The following is a 19,021-nucleotide window of genomic DNA, read 5'->3' as shown; positions in this document are numbered from 1 at the left end:
CACCATAACACCACCGCCTCCGAATTTTACCGTTGGCACTACAAACACTGGCAGATGACGCCATACCCACACCATGCCATCGGATAGCCAAATTGTGTACCGTGATTCGTGAGTCCACACAACGATTTTCTACTGTTCAAGTGTCCTTTGGCATTTACCGGTGTGATGTGTGACTTATTAGCAGCCGCTCGATGATCAAGTTTTCTCACCTCCTGCCTAACTGTCATAGTGCTTGCAGTGTATCCTGAACCAGTTTGGAATTCCTGTGTGATGGTCTGGATAGATGTCTGCCTATTACACATTACGATCCTCTTCAACTGTCGGCGGTCTCCATCAGTCAACAGGCGAGGTCAGCCTGTACGCTTTTCTGCTGTACGTTTCCACTTCACTATCACATCGGAAACAGTGGACCTATAGATGTTGAGGGGTGTGGAAATCTTGCGTACAGACGTATGACACAAGTGACACCCAATCACCTGACAACGTTCAAAGACTGCGAATTTGGCGGAGCGCCTCAGTCTGCTCTCTCACGATGTCTAATATGATATGAAGCACCTGGCATAGGTGGCAGCACAATGCACCTAATATGAAAACGTATGGTTTTGGGGGTGTCCGGATACTTTTGATCATATAGTGTACATGGAGAACAAGTTCCGATTGGACAAATATGATGCAGGAAATGAACGTGGTGTCTTCATCCTTGCAGTCCCATGTGATTTAGAGAATCCACGCAAGTCCTAAATCTGGAAAACAGAACTGAAAGCTGAACCCGATTTCTCCATAAAACGAGTCTGTTGCCTTAAACAGCGTGTCTACTCCAACATTAGCTACAATAAAACACGCGATAACCATTGCCCATTTCTTTTGCAAGCTGTAAAATATTAGCCATTTTTATATTTAAATATCATAGACATAGCGACAAATTTCTGGTAATTTTTGCACAAGTATGAAAAATGGAGTGCTTCGCATAATATTTTTGCAGTATAGTTAAGCTTTAAACAGAATTGATACCTCTTCTCATATAATTTACACAAAACCTACTGAGTTCACATAAGCCAGTTCTTACAATTATGTCATAGTTTTTAGTTATCATTTTATGGTCATTTCGTTTCTTCGATTCATTTTTTTTTACTGTCAACTGTAATCAACTTACTGACTCTTTGCGAATAATACCATCCATCGGTGCCTCAGTAATATAAAAACTTCTGGTATATTTACTTATCACAAAAAGTAAAAGGAAATTATTGGACAAATTTGTTTGGTAGGTAAAGTGTATAATTGGCGCAGGAGTAAGTAATCAAGTATATAACATTTTACAACCATCATTCCGAAACTGTTTGTCCCTACAGCGGTTGTTTAACAGTAATGGGAACCCCATTGCCAGGAAGATCACTTGATACCACTCTTTGGAACCGGTAGAGGGCATCTAATTACCAGCTTCTCCGCCAAGTCTTCACTCTGCTGTGCTGGGACACTGTAGTAACGAGCAATATGTCCTCTATAATACACTTCACATGAAATAAATACAGCTCTCCGTCAGTCACTGAGATCACTGGTAGTTTTCACTTCCTCAATAGATGCTCAGATACGCTTTCTGAGATTCAGTGCTGATGCCAAATCTCTAAGACAGACGTCGGTCTAGAGAGGGAAGTGATGAACGAGGATTCACAGCATTGTAATTTGTTCTTCTGCCAAGTCTTCCTGTAGACCATGTAATTCGTCGTAGCTCTGAAAAAAAAAGGTGAAGTACTTTCATAGGTGCAGATCTCACGAATGTTAAGAATACATTACACGTTTACATCGACAAAGTATCGTCTGCCCGATTAAGACTCTCACCTGCTTTGCAACACCTCTTAGCTGTTCTGCCATCGCAGTGCCCGTTTCTTCCACAAGTCTGGACAGGAAGCCAGATGGATTTCTCAGCAGTATATGTGGATGGTCGTATTCCTGGAATATGAAATTGTTACATAATACAAATGTGATTATGCCCAACCAATGAACCGTTCGCTCAGGAGAATTACAGAACTGGAAGAATTTGTTGATGAAAAGTGATCGAAACACAAATGTGACGATGGAAGACATTATTCGATAATGCAGGACCACAGAGTAAAGAAGTAATCCGACAGAAATAGTGTGTATTTTTGTGGAACCTGCCGACGTACTTTGATCCGAAACGTTTCCTTTGTGTTTTTATATAGGAAACACATGACCTTTTATGCTTCCTTATCAACAAATTGTATTTTTAGTATAACGTTTCTGGTAGCATGACATTCATTACATACTGACGGCCGTATACTCGTGTAATGAAATTGTATCAAGTAAAGGCAGAACACACGTCAAAATATGCCTACCTCGTACGTATGACAAATATACATATAATACATTTCTGTTATGATCCTGCCCATCATCTGCACTGTACCTGTTCAAAATGTCGACCACTACGTCGACAAAACGTACACATGCGTTTCCTAGACTGTTAACACACGCACTAGTAAATCAAGACGCTGTCGAGAACCCAAGAACCCAGTTCCAAACTATTATCGACTACAGTCTGCATATTGGGCAAATCAGATGGCCCTGAAAGAGAAGTCCACAGTTCTCACGTCTCAGGATCAAAGTGATCGTAGAGCAGGACCATCACGATTAATCACTCACTGCCAAAACTGTGAACGAAGGTACTACTTGCACATCCACACACGTAGCTTACTGCCGAAGCCAATGTATCCTGTTGGACCAGTTCATACCAATATCAATGAATTTCTGTCGTGTACCTTCCGTGCATGGAAATAGGGAAAAATAATTGTCCTTGTGCTCTGGTACGGACACCAATCTATCTTGTTCTCGTAACTGCTGCGCGGCATACAGACCATAATGCTGAGAGCACAACGGTTGCGTAGTCTTCGTTGAATACCGTTTCTTTGCACGACGAGCTTTCGCGACAAATGGTTTTTCTAAGGATTAATTCTTACGTTCCATGAGCATCTCCGTTAAACACTTCTTAATACTCATTACAAGGGCATAAGTGCGTTTCTTGTCAGAATTCTTCACATATTTGATGTCAAGACTTTTTGATAAGTAATTCAAACGTCTGACATTTGGCTCCATAACCGTTCTGGCGTTCTTGCCTTATTTTTCACCCACATTATATTTTTATATTAATTGTACTTGCTATCAGTCGGACAAGAACATTCCAGGAGCAGCAAGGTAAGGTGAGAGTACTGTGCACTGATTTGTCCGGCAGGCGGTTTCAGAGCGTGGGAAAGTGTCTGCTACCAGCGACTGTTATCATGATGGAATACCTTATAAACAGCTGGGAATCACATGGTACTGAGCTTGGCGCGAAGCAATTCAATGTTGCTGGTAAATGTTTATTATTCGAACGTTGCTATGTTCCTCCAGCCATACCAAAAATGTTCAAATGTGTGTGAAATCTCATGGAACTTCACTGCTAAGGTCATCAGTCCCTAAGCTTACACACTACTTAACCTAAATTATCCTAAGGGCAAACACACACATCCATGGCCGAGGGAGGACTCGAACCTCCGCCGGGGCCAGCCCAGCCATACCGTCAACATTTGTTGCACTGATGGAAGGTTAATAATAATTTCATATAGCCATTAACGAAAGCGAAGACGTAAATGAGAACACTTTAACTTAGTCGTTACTAGAGACAGACGATGGGCCAGTCAGCAGTGCGAACTGAATAAGCAGGCGCCAAAGTGTTACTTTGACTCGCTAAGAGTCTTCTACAGGGTACGAGGAAGGCAACACGTGTCGGGGCGGTCGAGTGGAAAACGATCCCCGTACTTATTCATCACAGTTAACTATACCTCGGAAACCGTTTGTGTGTAATAACTCAACAGCAATTTTATATCAAGTACAGCATGCTCTTTGGACGGTACAGTGTAAAGAGTTACCGAAAATAATTTGTAGTGTTGAATAGTGCCTTGGTGAATGGTCGTGTGAAGTTTTGAACATCTTCTAACACTGTGAATCATCAGATGGTGTCTTGCTGCAGTGCTCTGAACATAGTTAGCCTCTGCGGAATTCGATTTAACAAATGAACACAATCAGGTTCTTGCTTGCGTTTCCTCATTACCGCTAAACGTTGATGAATAATGCAATTAGCGCACTATGTTTTGATAACTTTATTTCGTAGCACTGGATTTTCTACCACACTGCCACTTCAATAGGTACGATAGCTACGAGACAACTGTAGAAGACGCGAGGTAATCAAACCAAAGTCAGTGATGCTAGGAAAGTGAAAAGACATACGCTCATAAATTGTGGTACTGATAGAAGCTGGCATTTCTGCAAGACGGGTAGGGAATTTTACGAAACCCACTGAAACGGAGAGGCAGGCGAACATTATAATAAAAATCCAACGTCACCATTCTTTTATTTTTTATTTAAACGTCTCACCGTTTCGTATGTGATGTCCTTTACAGGTTTATCAACCTTTCCAAAAAGTCTCCCAATAAATTTATACTTTTCGTCTCCGCTATTACCGAATTTACTAGTTCATCCTCCTTCACATAGTTTCAACGCTACTTCTAAACGGTCTCTCGAAGTTTACCACCAATCTTGTATACAAAAAATGGTTCAAATGGCTCTGAGCACTATGTGACTTAACATCTGTGGTCATCAGTCCCCTAGAACTTAGAACTACCTAAACCTAACTAACCTAAGGACATCACACACATCCATGCCCGAGGCAGGATTCGAACCTGCGACCGTAGCGGTCACACGGTTTCAGACTGAAGCGCCTAGAACCGCACGGCCACACCGGCCGGCTCTTGTATACAACTAGAACATATATTTGTCCATATTTAAAGAAAGCTGTCACTCATTATACTAAACGGAAGGACAGTATACAGCACTCTGCGGTTGATTACAATCATTCAGTGACGGTAAGTTACTGTAAATTTCAGCATCGTCAGTGGACAATCGTTCCGTTGACTCTGTCAGAGGAATCTTTATTATGTACTCTGAACACTTTCGATGGTTTCGTTTCTGTTCAACATTTGCCACCCAGCATAAAATATTGGACTTGATTAGTTACATCTTCTTCGAACAAATTTGGTGAACTTGAAATCCACTGATAAAATTACGGTGGTTATTTATTGATATTTTCTCACTATTTTGGTACAGGGAGTCAGTGTTCCTCAATGGCTCGTTGCAGAGTAATTGCTTTCCGCTTCATTTCTTACGCTCGTTTATCTTTGTATTTGTTTTCCAATGAAAACATCGACACACCACTACAAACTTCCTTGTTTCGTTGACTCATAGTATCTGCTGTTGACGAAAGAATGCTCCAATTTACTCCAGTTCCTCAAGTTTGCAATAATTAATGTTTATTTTTCAGATGGTGTTAGCTGTACACTATCGGTTGTAACTTTTGGATCACGTATGTTAAAAACCATGTACTTTATTTCAACATACCTGCTAAATATCCCAACAAAATAAATATTTGCTCCGTCATTAAGTACAATAAAGTATGGTTTAGATCTTAGCTGCTCCTAAGCATTCACCCTTCCCCCTCAGAACAGCTGCAGAAAGTCTTGGAATTCTGGAGACAACACTTTGTAGTGTTTTGTAGATACTGCTGTCCAAGACACCCGTAAATTTTTCCACAGATCTTCAGCATTGATGACCTCAAGTCAAGTTCATTACACTGGAACTCAGCGGCCTATAAGTCAGGTGACTGACTTGGCCATATCACATTCTTCAGTTCCCCACATTTCTCTTTTCTATTGACATATCCTCTACAGAATTTAGAAGCGTGTTTGGGATCATTGTTTTGCTACCGAACAAACCCTCGACCAATAAGTCTCTTGCAAGGTGCAACGGCGTTGTTGATCAGTATCCTGTGACATCCTTCGTTCTGTAACGTTCTGTTAATTCTCACTAGATCACCGACATCATCACCCGCGTTACATCCACATACCACGACTGACCTTCCACCGCCGTTCGCCGTCACACACTGACTGACTCTTCATACGTTCTCCATGAAGCCGACAAACATTCGACGATGGCTTACAATTCCTTCAGACTTATATTCATCCGTGATCATTGCTGTACACTCCAGATTTTATGCTGCTGTGCCCACTGCAATCTTTTCACTTTAGTTTGTTTGCGTAATGTAGATTTTTTGGCTGCTATGCACCAATTTAGACATTCTTCACGAAGACGGCGTTGCACTGTTCAGAGATTGGAGCTACTCGCATACTATCCACATTCTCGATAATGTCAGGTGCGGTACGGGTCCTCTATCGTTTAGTCTGTTCCGCACGAACTGATCTTCCCTGTATGATGTTTCTCGGGGTCTTCCTGATTTCGAAACATTTGCATCCGTACCAGTTTGGTTGAACCGCTGCAATGTACTATACTACCGTAGATTTGCCTACGCCAACTTTTGTTGCTGTTTTCCTAGTAGAAGAGTCTTCCTGACGCAGAGCTACAATTACAGTTCGTTGTAGCACTTTTTCTTTTCCAATCACGTACTTACGTCCCATTAGGCGGTCATATGGTATAAACTTGATTAGGTATGCAAACACACTGCTAGATGCACACAGTATACAGTAAGCTACTGGTAACCAAGGTAGACAGCTGAAGGGATGAGGTCTATTCGCATGAAACCGTCTTTCGTAGAGGCACATGTGTTTTTATGAATACTCACCAGTGCCCATCTATGCGGACAGCCAGTCAGATTCACAACAGAGTCTCTTAGTTATTACATGTTTATACTTGTTTTACTATCATAACGGAGATATGATAGAAAATTCAAAACGAAACCTCTGTTTTAACCAGAAACCCATAGTTCTGATATGTGATCGAAAACTTTCGACCCGTAGGGTGCGTTACTGTGATACACACTGAGGTGACGCAAGTCATGGGTGCCTCCTAATATAGTGTCGGACCTCTTTTTTTCCGGCGTAATGCAGCAAATAGACGTCGCATTGACTCAGCAATTCGTCTGAGGCCAACTGCAGAAACACTGAGTCATGCTGCCTCTATAGACGTCCATAACTGCGAAAATGTAGCCGGTGCAGAATATTATGCACAAATTGACCTCTCGATTGTGTCCCATAAATGTTCTATGGGATTCATGTCGGGCAATCTGGGTAGTCAAATCATTGGCTACAACTGTTCAGAATGTTCTTCAAACCAATCGTGAGCAGCTGTGACCCGGTGACATGGCGCACTGCCATCCACATAAAATCCACCGTTCTTTGGGAACATGAGGTCCATGAATCGTTGCAAATGGCTTCCAAGTAGCCGAACCATTTCCTGTCATTGATCGGTTCAGTTGGACACAGGACCCAATTTCTTCCATCATTCCATGTAAACTCCATGGGGCCTGCGACTCACTTGAACCCTGCTATCGGCTCTTACCAACTAAAAACGGGACTCATATGACCAGGCCATGGTTTTCAAGTCGTCTAGTGTCCAACCGATATGGTCACGAGGCCACGAGAAGATCTGGAGGCGATGTCGTCTTGTTAGCAAAGGCACTCGAGTCGTTCGTCTGCTGCCATAGGTCACTAAGAGCAAATTTCGCCGGACTGTCCCAACGGATACGTTCGTCCTACGCCCCACAATGATTTCTGCGGTTATGTCACGCAGACGTAGCACTGACAACTCTACACAAATACCACTGCGTTGTCCGTGGTGAGAGGTAATGCCTAACATTTTGTATTCTCGGGACACTCTTGCCGCATTCAACGTCTGTTAATTCCCGTCGTGCGGCCATAAGCCTGTCGGAAACTTTTTCACGCGAATCACCTGAGAACAAATGACAGCTCTGAGAATGCAATACCCTTTTATACCTTGTGTACGCGATACTAGCACCATCTGTATTTGTGCATATCGCTGTCCCGTGACTTTTGTAACATCAGTGTATGGAAGTGTGGTTAGATTTACTGATGGAGAGTTGGCTGATACGCAACTCATGTATGGGTTCAGTGCATCCAATGGAAAAGGGGCACAATGACGTAACGCTGAACCGTCCCCGAAGCTCCTAGAATCTGGAAACGCTCAGGGTTCCAAAGTGGTTCATCTCCTACACGAGAAACTACAGACAAGCATTAGATCCGCGGCGTAGAGACTTAAAAGAAAACAAAAACGACTTTTACGTATCCAAGCCTTGTCAGTCTTTGTGCAACTCTCGCTCGCTGACAGGGAAACGATACGAAATTATCGGAAGAGCTAATAAGGTCTATCCAAAAATGGTTCAAATGGCTCTGAGCACTATGGGACTTAACATCTATGGTCATCAGTCCCCTAGAACTTAGAACTACTTAAACCTAACTAACCTAAGGACAGCACACAACACCCAGCCATCACGAGGCAGAGAAAATCCCTGACCCCGCCGGGAATCGAACCCGGGAACCCGGGCGTTGGAAGCGAGAACGCTACCGAAAGACCACGAGATGCGGTCAAGGTCTATCCCTGTTACAGTATCCTTCAAGAGGCTTAAAGACGGTGCTACCCTACAACAATCCACCAGGTGACTGGCACACGTGCCTTGCTTAACCAAACGTATCAGCAAATAACATCATATTTGTAAGAGGCTTTAAATGATATTCCAAATGATGGCATAAATGTATTGGAACTAATCTGCAAGTGGGTTAGCGATGTTCCACAGCAAATACGGTTTAAACAAAAATTTTTAAACACCCATTCTTCTGATGCAAACAGATTTTAGTCATCTTTAGTGCCTCTCCAAGTTAATGATCACACGAATAAAGATTTAATTGTTTGGACAATTCCTACACCATCGTCTCCTCGCTATCGCAGACCAATGAAAATTAGATTTATTCATGAAACAGCTGATGTTGCAAACGAAGAAATTCGTTATATCAACAGGCAAAATAAAACATTACAAGTAGCAAAAATTGCGAGAGCAGAGGGTGATTTATCCAAGAAATAGACATTACTGATGACTATGGTAGATGTAAAGGTGTGCACTGCAGCAATAGAGCTAACATCGACATGGAAATGCTACATTTGCAAGGCTACAGTGACTTGTCAAAAGCGAAAGTAGTAATATAGAAGTTCTTCAGTTCGGTCTATCTGTATCCCATGCCCGAAATTAGATATTTAGAACTTTTATAGCATTGGTCCTACAAAAAACCTCAAAGAGTGCCAAATCTGTTCAAAAGAGGAAAAAAACTTGTTTAAGAGAAGAAAAAGGTCACACGAGAAAAGTTTATAAATCGATTGGGATTAACTGGAGACGTTCCCAAGCAAGGCTATGGAAATAGCAATGATGGAATTACCAGTAGAAGACTTTTTGTAGACGCGGAAACATTAGCAGATGCAACAGATGTAGATCTGCAACTCATCTATCGATTCGGGGTTGTTGTAGAGGCTATTTCCTGTGTACACAGGAGAGACAGACAAATTTTCTGCTCATACTGTTGAAATAGCAAGAATCTATATTGATTTATATTCATGGCATCCCATGTCTCCTAATGTACAAAAGATGTCATTGAACATGGCCTCTTACGCGTGCAGTTTATCAGAAGAAGCAGCCGAGGCCCACTACAAGCGCTTTTGTCTGTACAGACAGACGTTTGGCAGAAAATTGTCACGGGAAGAACGCAACCTGGACATAAAAAAATGGCTGCGATTGACATCTGTTCTATTAAAAACAGGTATGAGACTGAAGCCAAAGAAAACCAGCAAGTCTTTCTTAAAGGAAGATGGATGGATTAGGCAGGTCCCTGAAGCTGGCAATGACGATGAAGAGGAACCCAAATAGAAACAGACTGCTCACATGAACAAGACCAGAAGCATTTTATTGTAGCCAAGAAACGATGAAATTAAGAAAAATACAATAATTTTGTTTATTTCATGTTGTAAAGTATGCAAATACATTAGTATCCTACAAATATGTTCTCCAGTGTCTCCCACTACAGAAAATACCAAACACTCACTTCGGCCAACATTTTGCATGAAATACCCCCATGTGTGGCGACGACTTTACTACGTTTCTGCATCTAACAAAGGTAACTGGTATTAAAAATAGAATAAATCGTAATTATATTATTACTCTATAAATAGTCACCGGAAAACGCGAGTCCCTTATACAAAAATAAAAAAAATATACCTAAACAGCCTTCGAACTTCTATCGGCGGTATGCGGGCTCATCCTGTATGTAAGAACATATTCTTAATCGACATATGCTGTTAATCGGTCGATGATGTGGCGTCGAGTTGGACGCCTTTCGAAAGACAGAATCTAATCTATACTGATCTTCAGCCGGACATGGCTGCTTGTCCTGTTCCAGAGGTTGCCCCTCAGTCTGCAAGATCCGTGCGGTCGCAGAGGGTGGGCTTACTGGTAGTTGGGAGCTCCAACGTCAGGCGCGTAATGGGGCCCCTTAGGGACATGGCAGCAAGAGAGGGGAAGAAAACCAATGTGCACTCCGTGTGCATACCGGGGGGAGTCATTCCAGATGTGGAAAGGGTCCTTCCGGATGCCATGAAGGGTACAGGGTGCACCCATCTGCAGGTGGTCGCTCACGTCGGCACCAATGATGTGTGTCGCTATGGATCGGAGGAAATCCTCTCTGGCTTCCGGCGGCTATCTGATTTCGTGAAGACTGCCAGTCTCGCTAGCGGGATGAAAGCAGAGCTCACCATCTGCAGCATCGTCGACAGGACTGACTGCGGACCTTTGGTACAGAGCCGAGTGGAGGGTCTGAATCAGAGGCTGAGACAGTTCTGCGTCCGTGTGGGCTGCAGATACCTCGACTTGCGCCATAGGGTGGTGGGGTTTCGGGTTCCGCTGGATAGGTCAGGAGTCCACTACACGCAGCAAGCGGCTACGCGGGTAGCAGGGGTTGTGTGGCGTGGACTGGGCGTTTTTTTAGGTTAGATGGCCTCGGGCAAGTACAGAAAGGGCAGCAGCCTCAGAGGGTGCGGGGCAAAGTCAGGACATGCTTGGGCCAAGCAGCAATCGGTATTGCAATTGTAAACTGTCGAAGCTGCATTTGTAAAGTACCGGAACTTCAAGCGCTGATAGAAAGCACCGAAGCTGAAATCGTTATAGGTACAGAAAGCTGGCTGAAGCCAGAGATAAATTCTGCCGAAATTTTTACAAAGGCGCAGACGGTGTTTAGAAAGGATAGATTGCATGCAACCGGTGGTGGCGTGTTTGTCGCTGTTAGTAGTAGTTTATCCTGTGGTGAAGTAGAAGTGGATAGTTCCTGTGAATTAATATGGGTGGAGGTTACACTCAACAACCGAGCTAGGTTAACAGTTGGCTCCTTTTACCGACCTCCCGACTCAGCAGCATTAGTGGCAGATCAACTGAGAGAAAATTTGGAATACATTTCACATAAATTTTCTCAGCATGTTATAGTCTTAGGTGGAGATTTCAATTTACCAGATATAGACTGGGACACTCAGATGTTTAGGACGGGTGGTAGGGACAGAGCATCGAGTTACATTATACTGAGTGCACTATCCGAAAATTACCTCGATCAATTAAACAGAGAACCGACACGTGGAGATAACATCTTGGTCCTACTGATAACAAACAGACCCGAACTTTTCGACTCTTTAAGTGCAGAACAGGGAATCAGGGATCATAAGGCCGTTGCAGCATCCCTGAATATGAAGTTGATAGGAATATAAAAAAAAGGGAGGAAGGTTTATCTGTTTAGCAAGAGTAATAGAAGGTAGATTTTAGACTACCTAACAGATCAAAACGAAAATTTCTGTTCCGACACTGACAATGTTGAGTGTTTATGGAAAAAGTTCAAGGCAATCGTAAAATGCGTTTTAGACAGGTACGTGCCGAGTAAAACTGTGAGGGACGGGAAAAACCCACCGTGGTTCAACAACAAAGTTAGGAAACTACTGCGAAAGCAAAGAGAGCTTCACTCCAAGTGTAAACGCAGCCAAAACCTCTCAGACAAACAGAAGCTAAACGATGTCAAAGTTAGCGTAAGGAGGGCTATGCGTGAAGCGTTCAGTGAATTCGAAAGTAAAATTCTATGTACCGACTTGACAGATATCCTAGGAAGTTCTGGTCTTACGTTAAATCAGTAAGTGGCTCGAAACAGCATATCCAGACACTCCGAGATGATGATGGCATTGAAACAGAGGATGACACGCGTAAAGCTGAAATACTAAACACCTTTTTCCAAAGCTGCTTCACAGAGGAAGACCGCACTGCAGTTCTTTCTCTAAATCCTCGCACAAACGACAAAATGGCTGACATCGAAATAAGTGTCCAAGGAATAGAAAAGCAACGGGAATCACTCAACAGATGAAAGTCCACTGGACCTGACGGGATACCAATTCGATTCAACACAGAGTACGCGAAAGAACTTGCCCCCCTTCTAACAGCCGTGTACCGCAAGTCTCTAGAGGAACGGAAGGTTCCAACTGATTGGAAAAGAGCACAGATAGTCCCAGTCTTCAAGAAGGGTCGCCGAGCAGATGCGCAAAACTATAGACCCATATCTCTGACGTCGATCTGTTGTAGAATTTTAGAACATGTTTTTTGCTCGCGTATCATGTCGTTTTTGGAAACCCAGAATCTACTCTGTAGGAATCAACATGGATTCCGGAAACAGCGATCGTGTGAGACCCAACTCGCTTTATTTGTTCATGAGACCCAGAAAATATTAGATACAGGCTCCCAGGTAGATGCTATTTTCCTTGACTTCCGGAAGGCGTTCGATACAGTTCCGCACTGTCGCCTGATAAACAAAGTAAGAGCCTACGGAATATCAGACCAGCTGTGTGGCTGGATTGAAGAGTTTTTAGCAAACAGAACACAGCATGTTGTTATCATTGGAGAGACGTCTACGGACGTTAAAGTAACCTCTGGCGTGCCACAGGGGAGTGTTATGGGACCATTGCTTTTCACAATATATATAAATGACCTATTAGATAGTGTCGGAAGTTCCATGCGGCTTTTCGCGGATGATGCTGTAGTATACAGCGAAGTTGCAGCTTTAGAAAATTGTAGCGAAATGCAGGAAGAACTGCAGCGGATAGGCACTTGGTGCAGGGAGTGGCAACTGACCCTTGACATAGACAAATGTAATGTATTGCGAATACATAGAAAGAAGGATCCTTTATTGTATGATGATATGACATCGGAACAAACACTGGTAGCAGTTACTTCTGTAAAATATCTGGGAGTATGCGTGCGGAACGATCTGAAGTGGAATGATCATATAAAATTAATTGTTGGTAAGGTGGGTACCAGGTTGAGATTCATTGGGAGAATCCTTAGAAAATGTAGTCCATCAACAAAGGAGGTGGCTTACAAAACACTCGTTCGACCTATACTTGAGTATTGCTCATCAGTGTGGGATCCGTACCAGATCGTGTTGACGGAGGAGATAGAGAAGATCCAAAGAAGAGCGACGCGTTTCGTCACAATGTTATTTGGTAAGCGTGATAGCGTTACGGAGATGTTTAGCAAACTCAAGTGGCAGACTCTGCAAGGGAGGCGCTCTGCATCGGGATGTAGCTTGCTCGCCAGGTTTCGAGAGGGTGCGTTTCTGGATGAGGTATCGAATATATTGCTTCCCCCTACTTATACCTCCCGAGGAGATCACGAATGTAAAATTAGAGAGATTCGAGCGCGCACGGAGGCTTTCAGACAGTCGTTCTTCCCGCGAACCATACGCGACTGGAACAGAAAAGGGAGGTAATGACAGTGGCACGTAAAGTGCCCTCCGCCACACACCGTTGGGTGGCTTGCGGAGTATAAATGTAGATGTAGATGTAGTTTTTAGCCTTCACGTCCTGTTTGCAAGGTACTGTCTACGAATAAAGCGAGCTTTGGTACGCACTACTGGTTTTACCTGAGCACTTCTTGAATCATTGAAGGAAGCTTCTTTTATTCGAGGACTGTCATAATAACTGAGAATTTGTTCTGGGATCCTGCAACAAATGTTAGTTATACTAGTCTCTAATTCTGTGAGCGTCTTGTTTTACTCTTCTGTAAGAGGTCGTGCCCTGCTGCCTTTTCTAGTAGCGCTATTGGCTGCGCTTAATATAAAATTTAATAGAAATTCATTCATTATACACGGTCCAGTCACATTAATGTGCACACCGCCTGTGTTCGACGTCAACGTGCAAGCACCTCTCACAGAGGGCAAGTGGTAGCACTAGCGGTGGAGGACACACAAATCGAGTCGAGGGGATGCAGAAAACAGTGCAGTCGTTGTCGTAATGCGGAAACGGAGCTATTTATCGTACGTCCAACATTGCGTGTTTATTGGTTTTCGGGCCAAGTGCGGAAACATTTATGAAACGGCTAAATTTTTAAACAGTTTGTGTGCAGCCATGGTTAAAGTAACCGTGCATGGAAAAATGGCAACTGTGGTACACCACGGGCCTTAGTTGGAAGCGTGAACGACGGCTGCGGAGGGGTGACGTCACACGATGACATCTACCAGCGAAACACTGCAACGCGTCAGACAGCTAAAAATGACTTCGGATGTTCTGTAGTCTGTCTGGCACGAGATCTCTGTAACTGATTCCATAACTTCACTTCTTTAATACCACGGCTTGTAGCTACTGAGCCGGCCGGGATGGCCGAGCGGTTCTAGGCGCTACAGTCTGGGCATGGATGTGTGTGATGTCCTTAGGTTAGTTAGGTTTAACTAGTTCTAAGTTCTAGGGGACTAATGACCTCAGCAGTTGAGTCCCATAGTGCTCAGAACCATTTGAACCATTTAGCTACTGCGCCATCTCAAAAATAAGTTGTCCTACTTGTTTGTAAACTTTTGGTGAGTACTGTACTGTGTCTATAGCCTTAATGCATTTAATGAAAGTAGTCATTCTGTGTATTTATTTACGTTGATGCCTCTAAGTCAGTGAAAGAGCAGTGTGCCAAGCTGCATTGAAACGCTGAATTTCAGTTGGAAAGCGTGCATTGGTAGACTCGACAGTTGCATACTAATGTCGAATGTTGTTACAAATTATCTACATTCCTCTGGGTGCTGAAGATGTCAGAATGCACTTCCACAGTTTATAAAGTGTGAAGGTTAACTAGAAAGTAAGTTAGAGTTTGACTTTTCATTGACATCTAAGGTATTAGAAACTGTCCACTACCTTAACTTTCTACAGAAGAAGAAATTGGTTGTGTGTTTGTTCAAGAAACCATGCAAGGATCAAATTACAATCATCTATTACGAATTTGGATTACAATCTGGGCTAATCCGATATGAACTTGAAGGTTGCCTTTTATCTCTGCTCTCTCACTACTCTTCCAAAATCGCAAGTAATTATATTTCCTAAAATCTATGTCTCTCTAACATACAGGGTAACAGAATTTCGACGTTGAAACTTACTGTATCAGGACGGTCCAAACATTGTACATTGCCTACTTATTAACTTAACGGCATGTCACTGTAGAACTTGAAGCCATTACGGAAGCAAATAAAATTGCAAAATGACCTCTTCATGATCAGTAAGGAAAATAAGTATTATGTAACGTGGCATTACGTATGACAGTTAATAACATTTTAATTTAACTGGTTTAGAGGTATGTATCAGAGTGATATCTGTTTCTAAAATATTGACTACTATTTGAGCTACTTTATTTAATTCAACATAACTTACCACCATAGTTCCTGCATCCATCACGAGGACCTTATCAGAATCCATAATGGTGTTAAGTCTGTGGGCTATGGTCAGCACTGTACAGTCTTTAAACTTCCTGCGGATAGTAGCCTGGATAAGCGCGTCGGTCCTGGAACAAACATTTGCAAGTGTTCACAGCACTTTTCTTTACAAAATAACAATTACATGTTTCTAATGCAACGAAGACCTCATATTGTAGCTTGTTCCTCACTCCGAGGAATGTTTTGAATCAGCTGTCCACGCCATTCTGTCCTATACACGTCACTTCATCTGAGCGTAACTTTTGCCATCTACCTTCACAGGATCGTGATTAGTGTAGTCAAACTCACAGTATTTTTTACTCACCCCCCCCCCCCTCCCCAATACTCCTGCATTAAACACACATACTACACATTTCCCTCCATTGCTGAATCAAACATTTCTCGAAAACTCAAAACGTATCCTATGAACCCATCCCATCTTATAGTCAAGTTATATCCTAAATTTCTTTTCTCCCCAGTTCCATTTAGTAGCTCCTCATTAGTTACCCGATTTACCCATCTACTGTTCAGCATTCTTCTACAGCATCGCTTTTGAAAACCTTTATTCTGTTGTCGCCTGTGCAGGTTATTGTCTACATTTCACTTCCGTACAAGGCTACATTCGAAATACTTTTAAAAAAGACATGTCAACAGTTAAATTTGTGTTATATGTGAAAATATTTCGCTTTTTTGGAAATACTTTTCTCGCTGTTGGGAGTCTACATACACTTTCTGATCAAAAGTATCCGCACACCCATTAGTGTACGTCAATAAGGGTTGTGTCCACCCTTCGCATTTATGACGGCTTTAAATCTGTTGTGGACTCTTTGAATGAGGCGTATGAATGTCTGTGGAACAATCGCATATCATTCTTCCTCAGGAGCAGAAACCAAAGAAAGTAGTGACGTTGGACGCTGGGATCTAGAGCAAAGTCGACGATCTACCTCAGTCCATAAGGGTTCAGGTCGAGGCTCTGGGCAGACCAGTCCATTTAGGAATGTTATTATCTACAAACTATTTCCTCACAAATGCTGTTTTACGACAGGGTGCACTGTCATGCTAATGGAATCATCGACTACTAACAGTCCCTCTGCAATATGCAGTACACATCGCTCTAAAATAAGTTCATACCCTTTCGTATTTAGCGTTTGCTTAAGAAATACCTGAATTCATGCGATTGTTTACAAGTACCCTATGCTATGTTCGACGGTCCCTGTCCGTCACTACATGAGATGTGCCTGGTCTCGGTTTAGCTTTTGTTGTTCCTTAACGTATTCAGTCCACAATCACATCATTAGCAGTCTACTTGGGTGGCTCTAGAGGGGCTGAATGTCCGTGATGGGTTTATTATTCAGGTGAAATCCAAAAACTAGTTCGTGTTCGAAGTCACTCAGCTTTCCTGACAGACACATTCTACTGTTGCTGCTTCTTTACTGACAACACAGTACTCACCTTCTCCTTTTATACTGGTGGATCACCTCTCGTGACATGTAGTGGCCAATTCTGCATTACATAGTGGCGTCCTGATAGTTTCAATCGGATACTGTATTATATCACCTCCACATCCAATGTCGTCATTTATTATTCTATCCAAATACAAACCTCGTCTGCTCTTTCTTGTACCGAATTTCTTAACCTGATCCCATCGTCGTCGCCTGATTTAATTCGAATAGATTCCATTACATTTGTTTTCTACAAATAAATCGAAAGTACGTCTCAGAAAGCGGTCTTTCATCCATTGGAAATGCCTGTCTCAGTTAAAAATATTCTACTTAATAACTGAACCAAATGCTGCGTGGATGTCTACATCTGCTCTGAAACTTACTTCGAAATGTGCAGCCGACGTTATATATATGGCAACATGATCTGTGTGGGATGTGGTGGCTACTATGGCTCAATAGACATTGGCAGTTCCGGTCAAAGGGGGCAGCTAAACGTGAGAAATTTGAAACAGAACATTGCCACTTGAAAACCTGGAAAATGTTGCTACGAATTCATAGTTCTCACGACGGCAGAATTTTAAGTATTTTATGTGTAAATACTCACTCTGGGTCGACGTTTGCGGTGGCTTCATCGAGCACCAGGATCCTGTTGTTCCTGAGAATGGCCCTCGCCAGACACACCAGCTGCCTCTGGCCCACGCTGAAATTACTGCCGCCCTCCGTCACCCGGAAGTCCAGTGTCTGTATGCTCGACTTGAGCTCCACCTGTGAAAATTATAGGATAAAATGGAACAACCTGAGAAATACATATTAATACTTCTATTGTTCAGAATGAAACGATATCAGTGATAAGATTCTGTGATGACATTGCTGTCTTATGTAAAACTGAGGAACAAATCCAAGACATGTTGAATGAGGTGAACAGTGTGCATAGTGTAGAGTATGGACCGAGAGAAAGCGAAAGAATTTGGAAAGTACTGAGAAAGAGCAGAGCGATACTAGAGACAGAATTGGCATCTAAACTGAGCAACATATAGTGGAAGAATTTATGTTCTGCTACCTTCGAAGCAAAGTTACACATGACTGACTAAGCAAAGAAGATATAAGAAAAAGAGGAAAACGGACAAAATAAAGCAATCCTCATCAAAAGAACCCCAAATGGATCGAACATAGGCCTCAATTTGAGAGAAATTTCTGAGAATTTATGTCAGGAGAGCGACTTTGAATGGAAGTGAATTATGGGCTGTGGGAGAGTCAGAATATAAGAGAATCAAAGCTTTTAAGATGTGGCGTTACAGAAGGATAGTTATTATTAACTTGACTGATAAGAAATGAGGTTTAGGGGATTTAAGTTAATTTTATTTAAGCGTAAGCAGGGACTTGGCTCGGTGTGCTTGAGCCCTTCGGAGACGATGGTTACAACACCCTACTGGGATGACTCGACAATGGCATGAGGCACCTTTATGCGATGCGAGCGTGAGTTACCACCGAGCCATTGTAGTCGAGGTGGCAGGTGGCAGGACGGGGCGCATCCTGGCCATTGACGAGCACCCAAAACACCGATTTTAAATTATCTTTAAGGGCCTTTGATTTGAGTCTGGTAATAACCCACGTTGAGCAGCCGTATGGTAGTACAGGCAGGATCATTTTCTTTGTAAAGCTGATTTATGCCCAGATATACATTTGCCCACTGGCCAGATTAGGTTTCAGTTGGTGCAACACATGTAGAAGTTGAGCTCTCTTGGCCTGGATGTGTGATTTAACAACTTGAGAAGATTTTATACTAAAATAGGTGGTCGAAGTAAAGCCAGCTAGGCCAATGGCTATCTGTGGAAAATTTCAGCTACAGGACGTCTAGATGACAGCACCTACTTGATTATGAAGTAACTCAGACCACCTGATGCGAGGTTGTTCCCTCTGGCAGATTTTAGTGTC

At 42.7% G+C, this 19,021-nt stretch overlaps 1 protein-coding gene across 1 annotated transcript in view; it reads right to left on the bottom strand.

Moving 5' to 3' along the window:
* Positions 1–1,336: 1,336 nt before the first annotated feature.
* Positions 1,337–19,021, bottom strand: part of LOC124594007 (probable multidrug resistance-associated protein lethal(2)03659) — a 121,978-nt gene continuing 104,293 nt past the window's right edge. Inside the window, exons 20-23 of the mRNA XM_047132359.1 lie at positions 17,691–17,851; positions 15,604–15,733; positions 1,837–1,947; positions 1,337–1,728 (exon numbers count right to left, since the gene is read on the bottom strand). Coding sequence (XP_046988315.1) covers positions 1,666–1,728; positions 1,837–1,947; positions 15,604–15,733; positions 17,691–17,851 — 465 coding nt within the window. The 3' untranslated portion in view covers positions 1,337–1,665. The remainder of the gene's footprint in view (positions 1,729–1,836; positions 1,948–15,603; positions 15,734–17,690; positions 17,852–19,021) is intronic.

This window comes from Schistocerca americana, chromosome 2 (assembly GCF_021461395.2).
Source record: "Schistocerca americana isolate TAMUIC-IGC-003095 chromosome 2, iqSchAmer2.1, whole genome shotgun sequence".
Lineage (NCBI taxonomy): Eukaryota > Metazoa > Arthropoda > Insecta > Orthoptera > Acrididae > Schistocerca > Schistocerca americana.
This window is presented reverse-complemented; position numbering and strand designations above follow the sequence as displayed.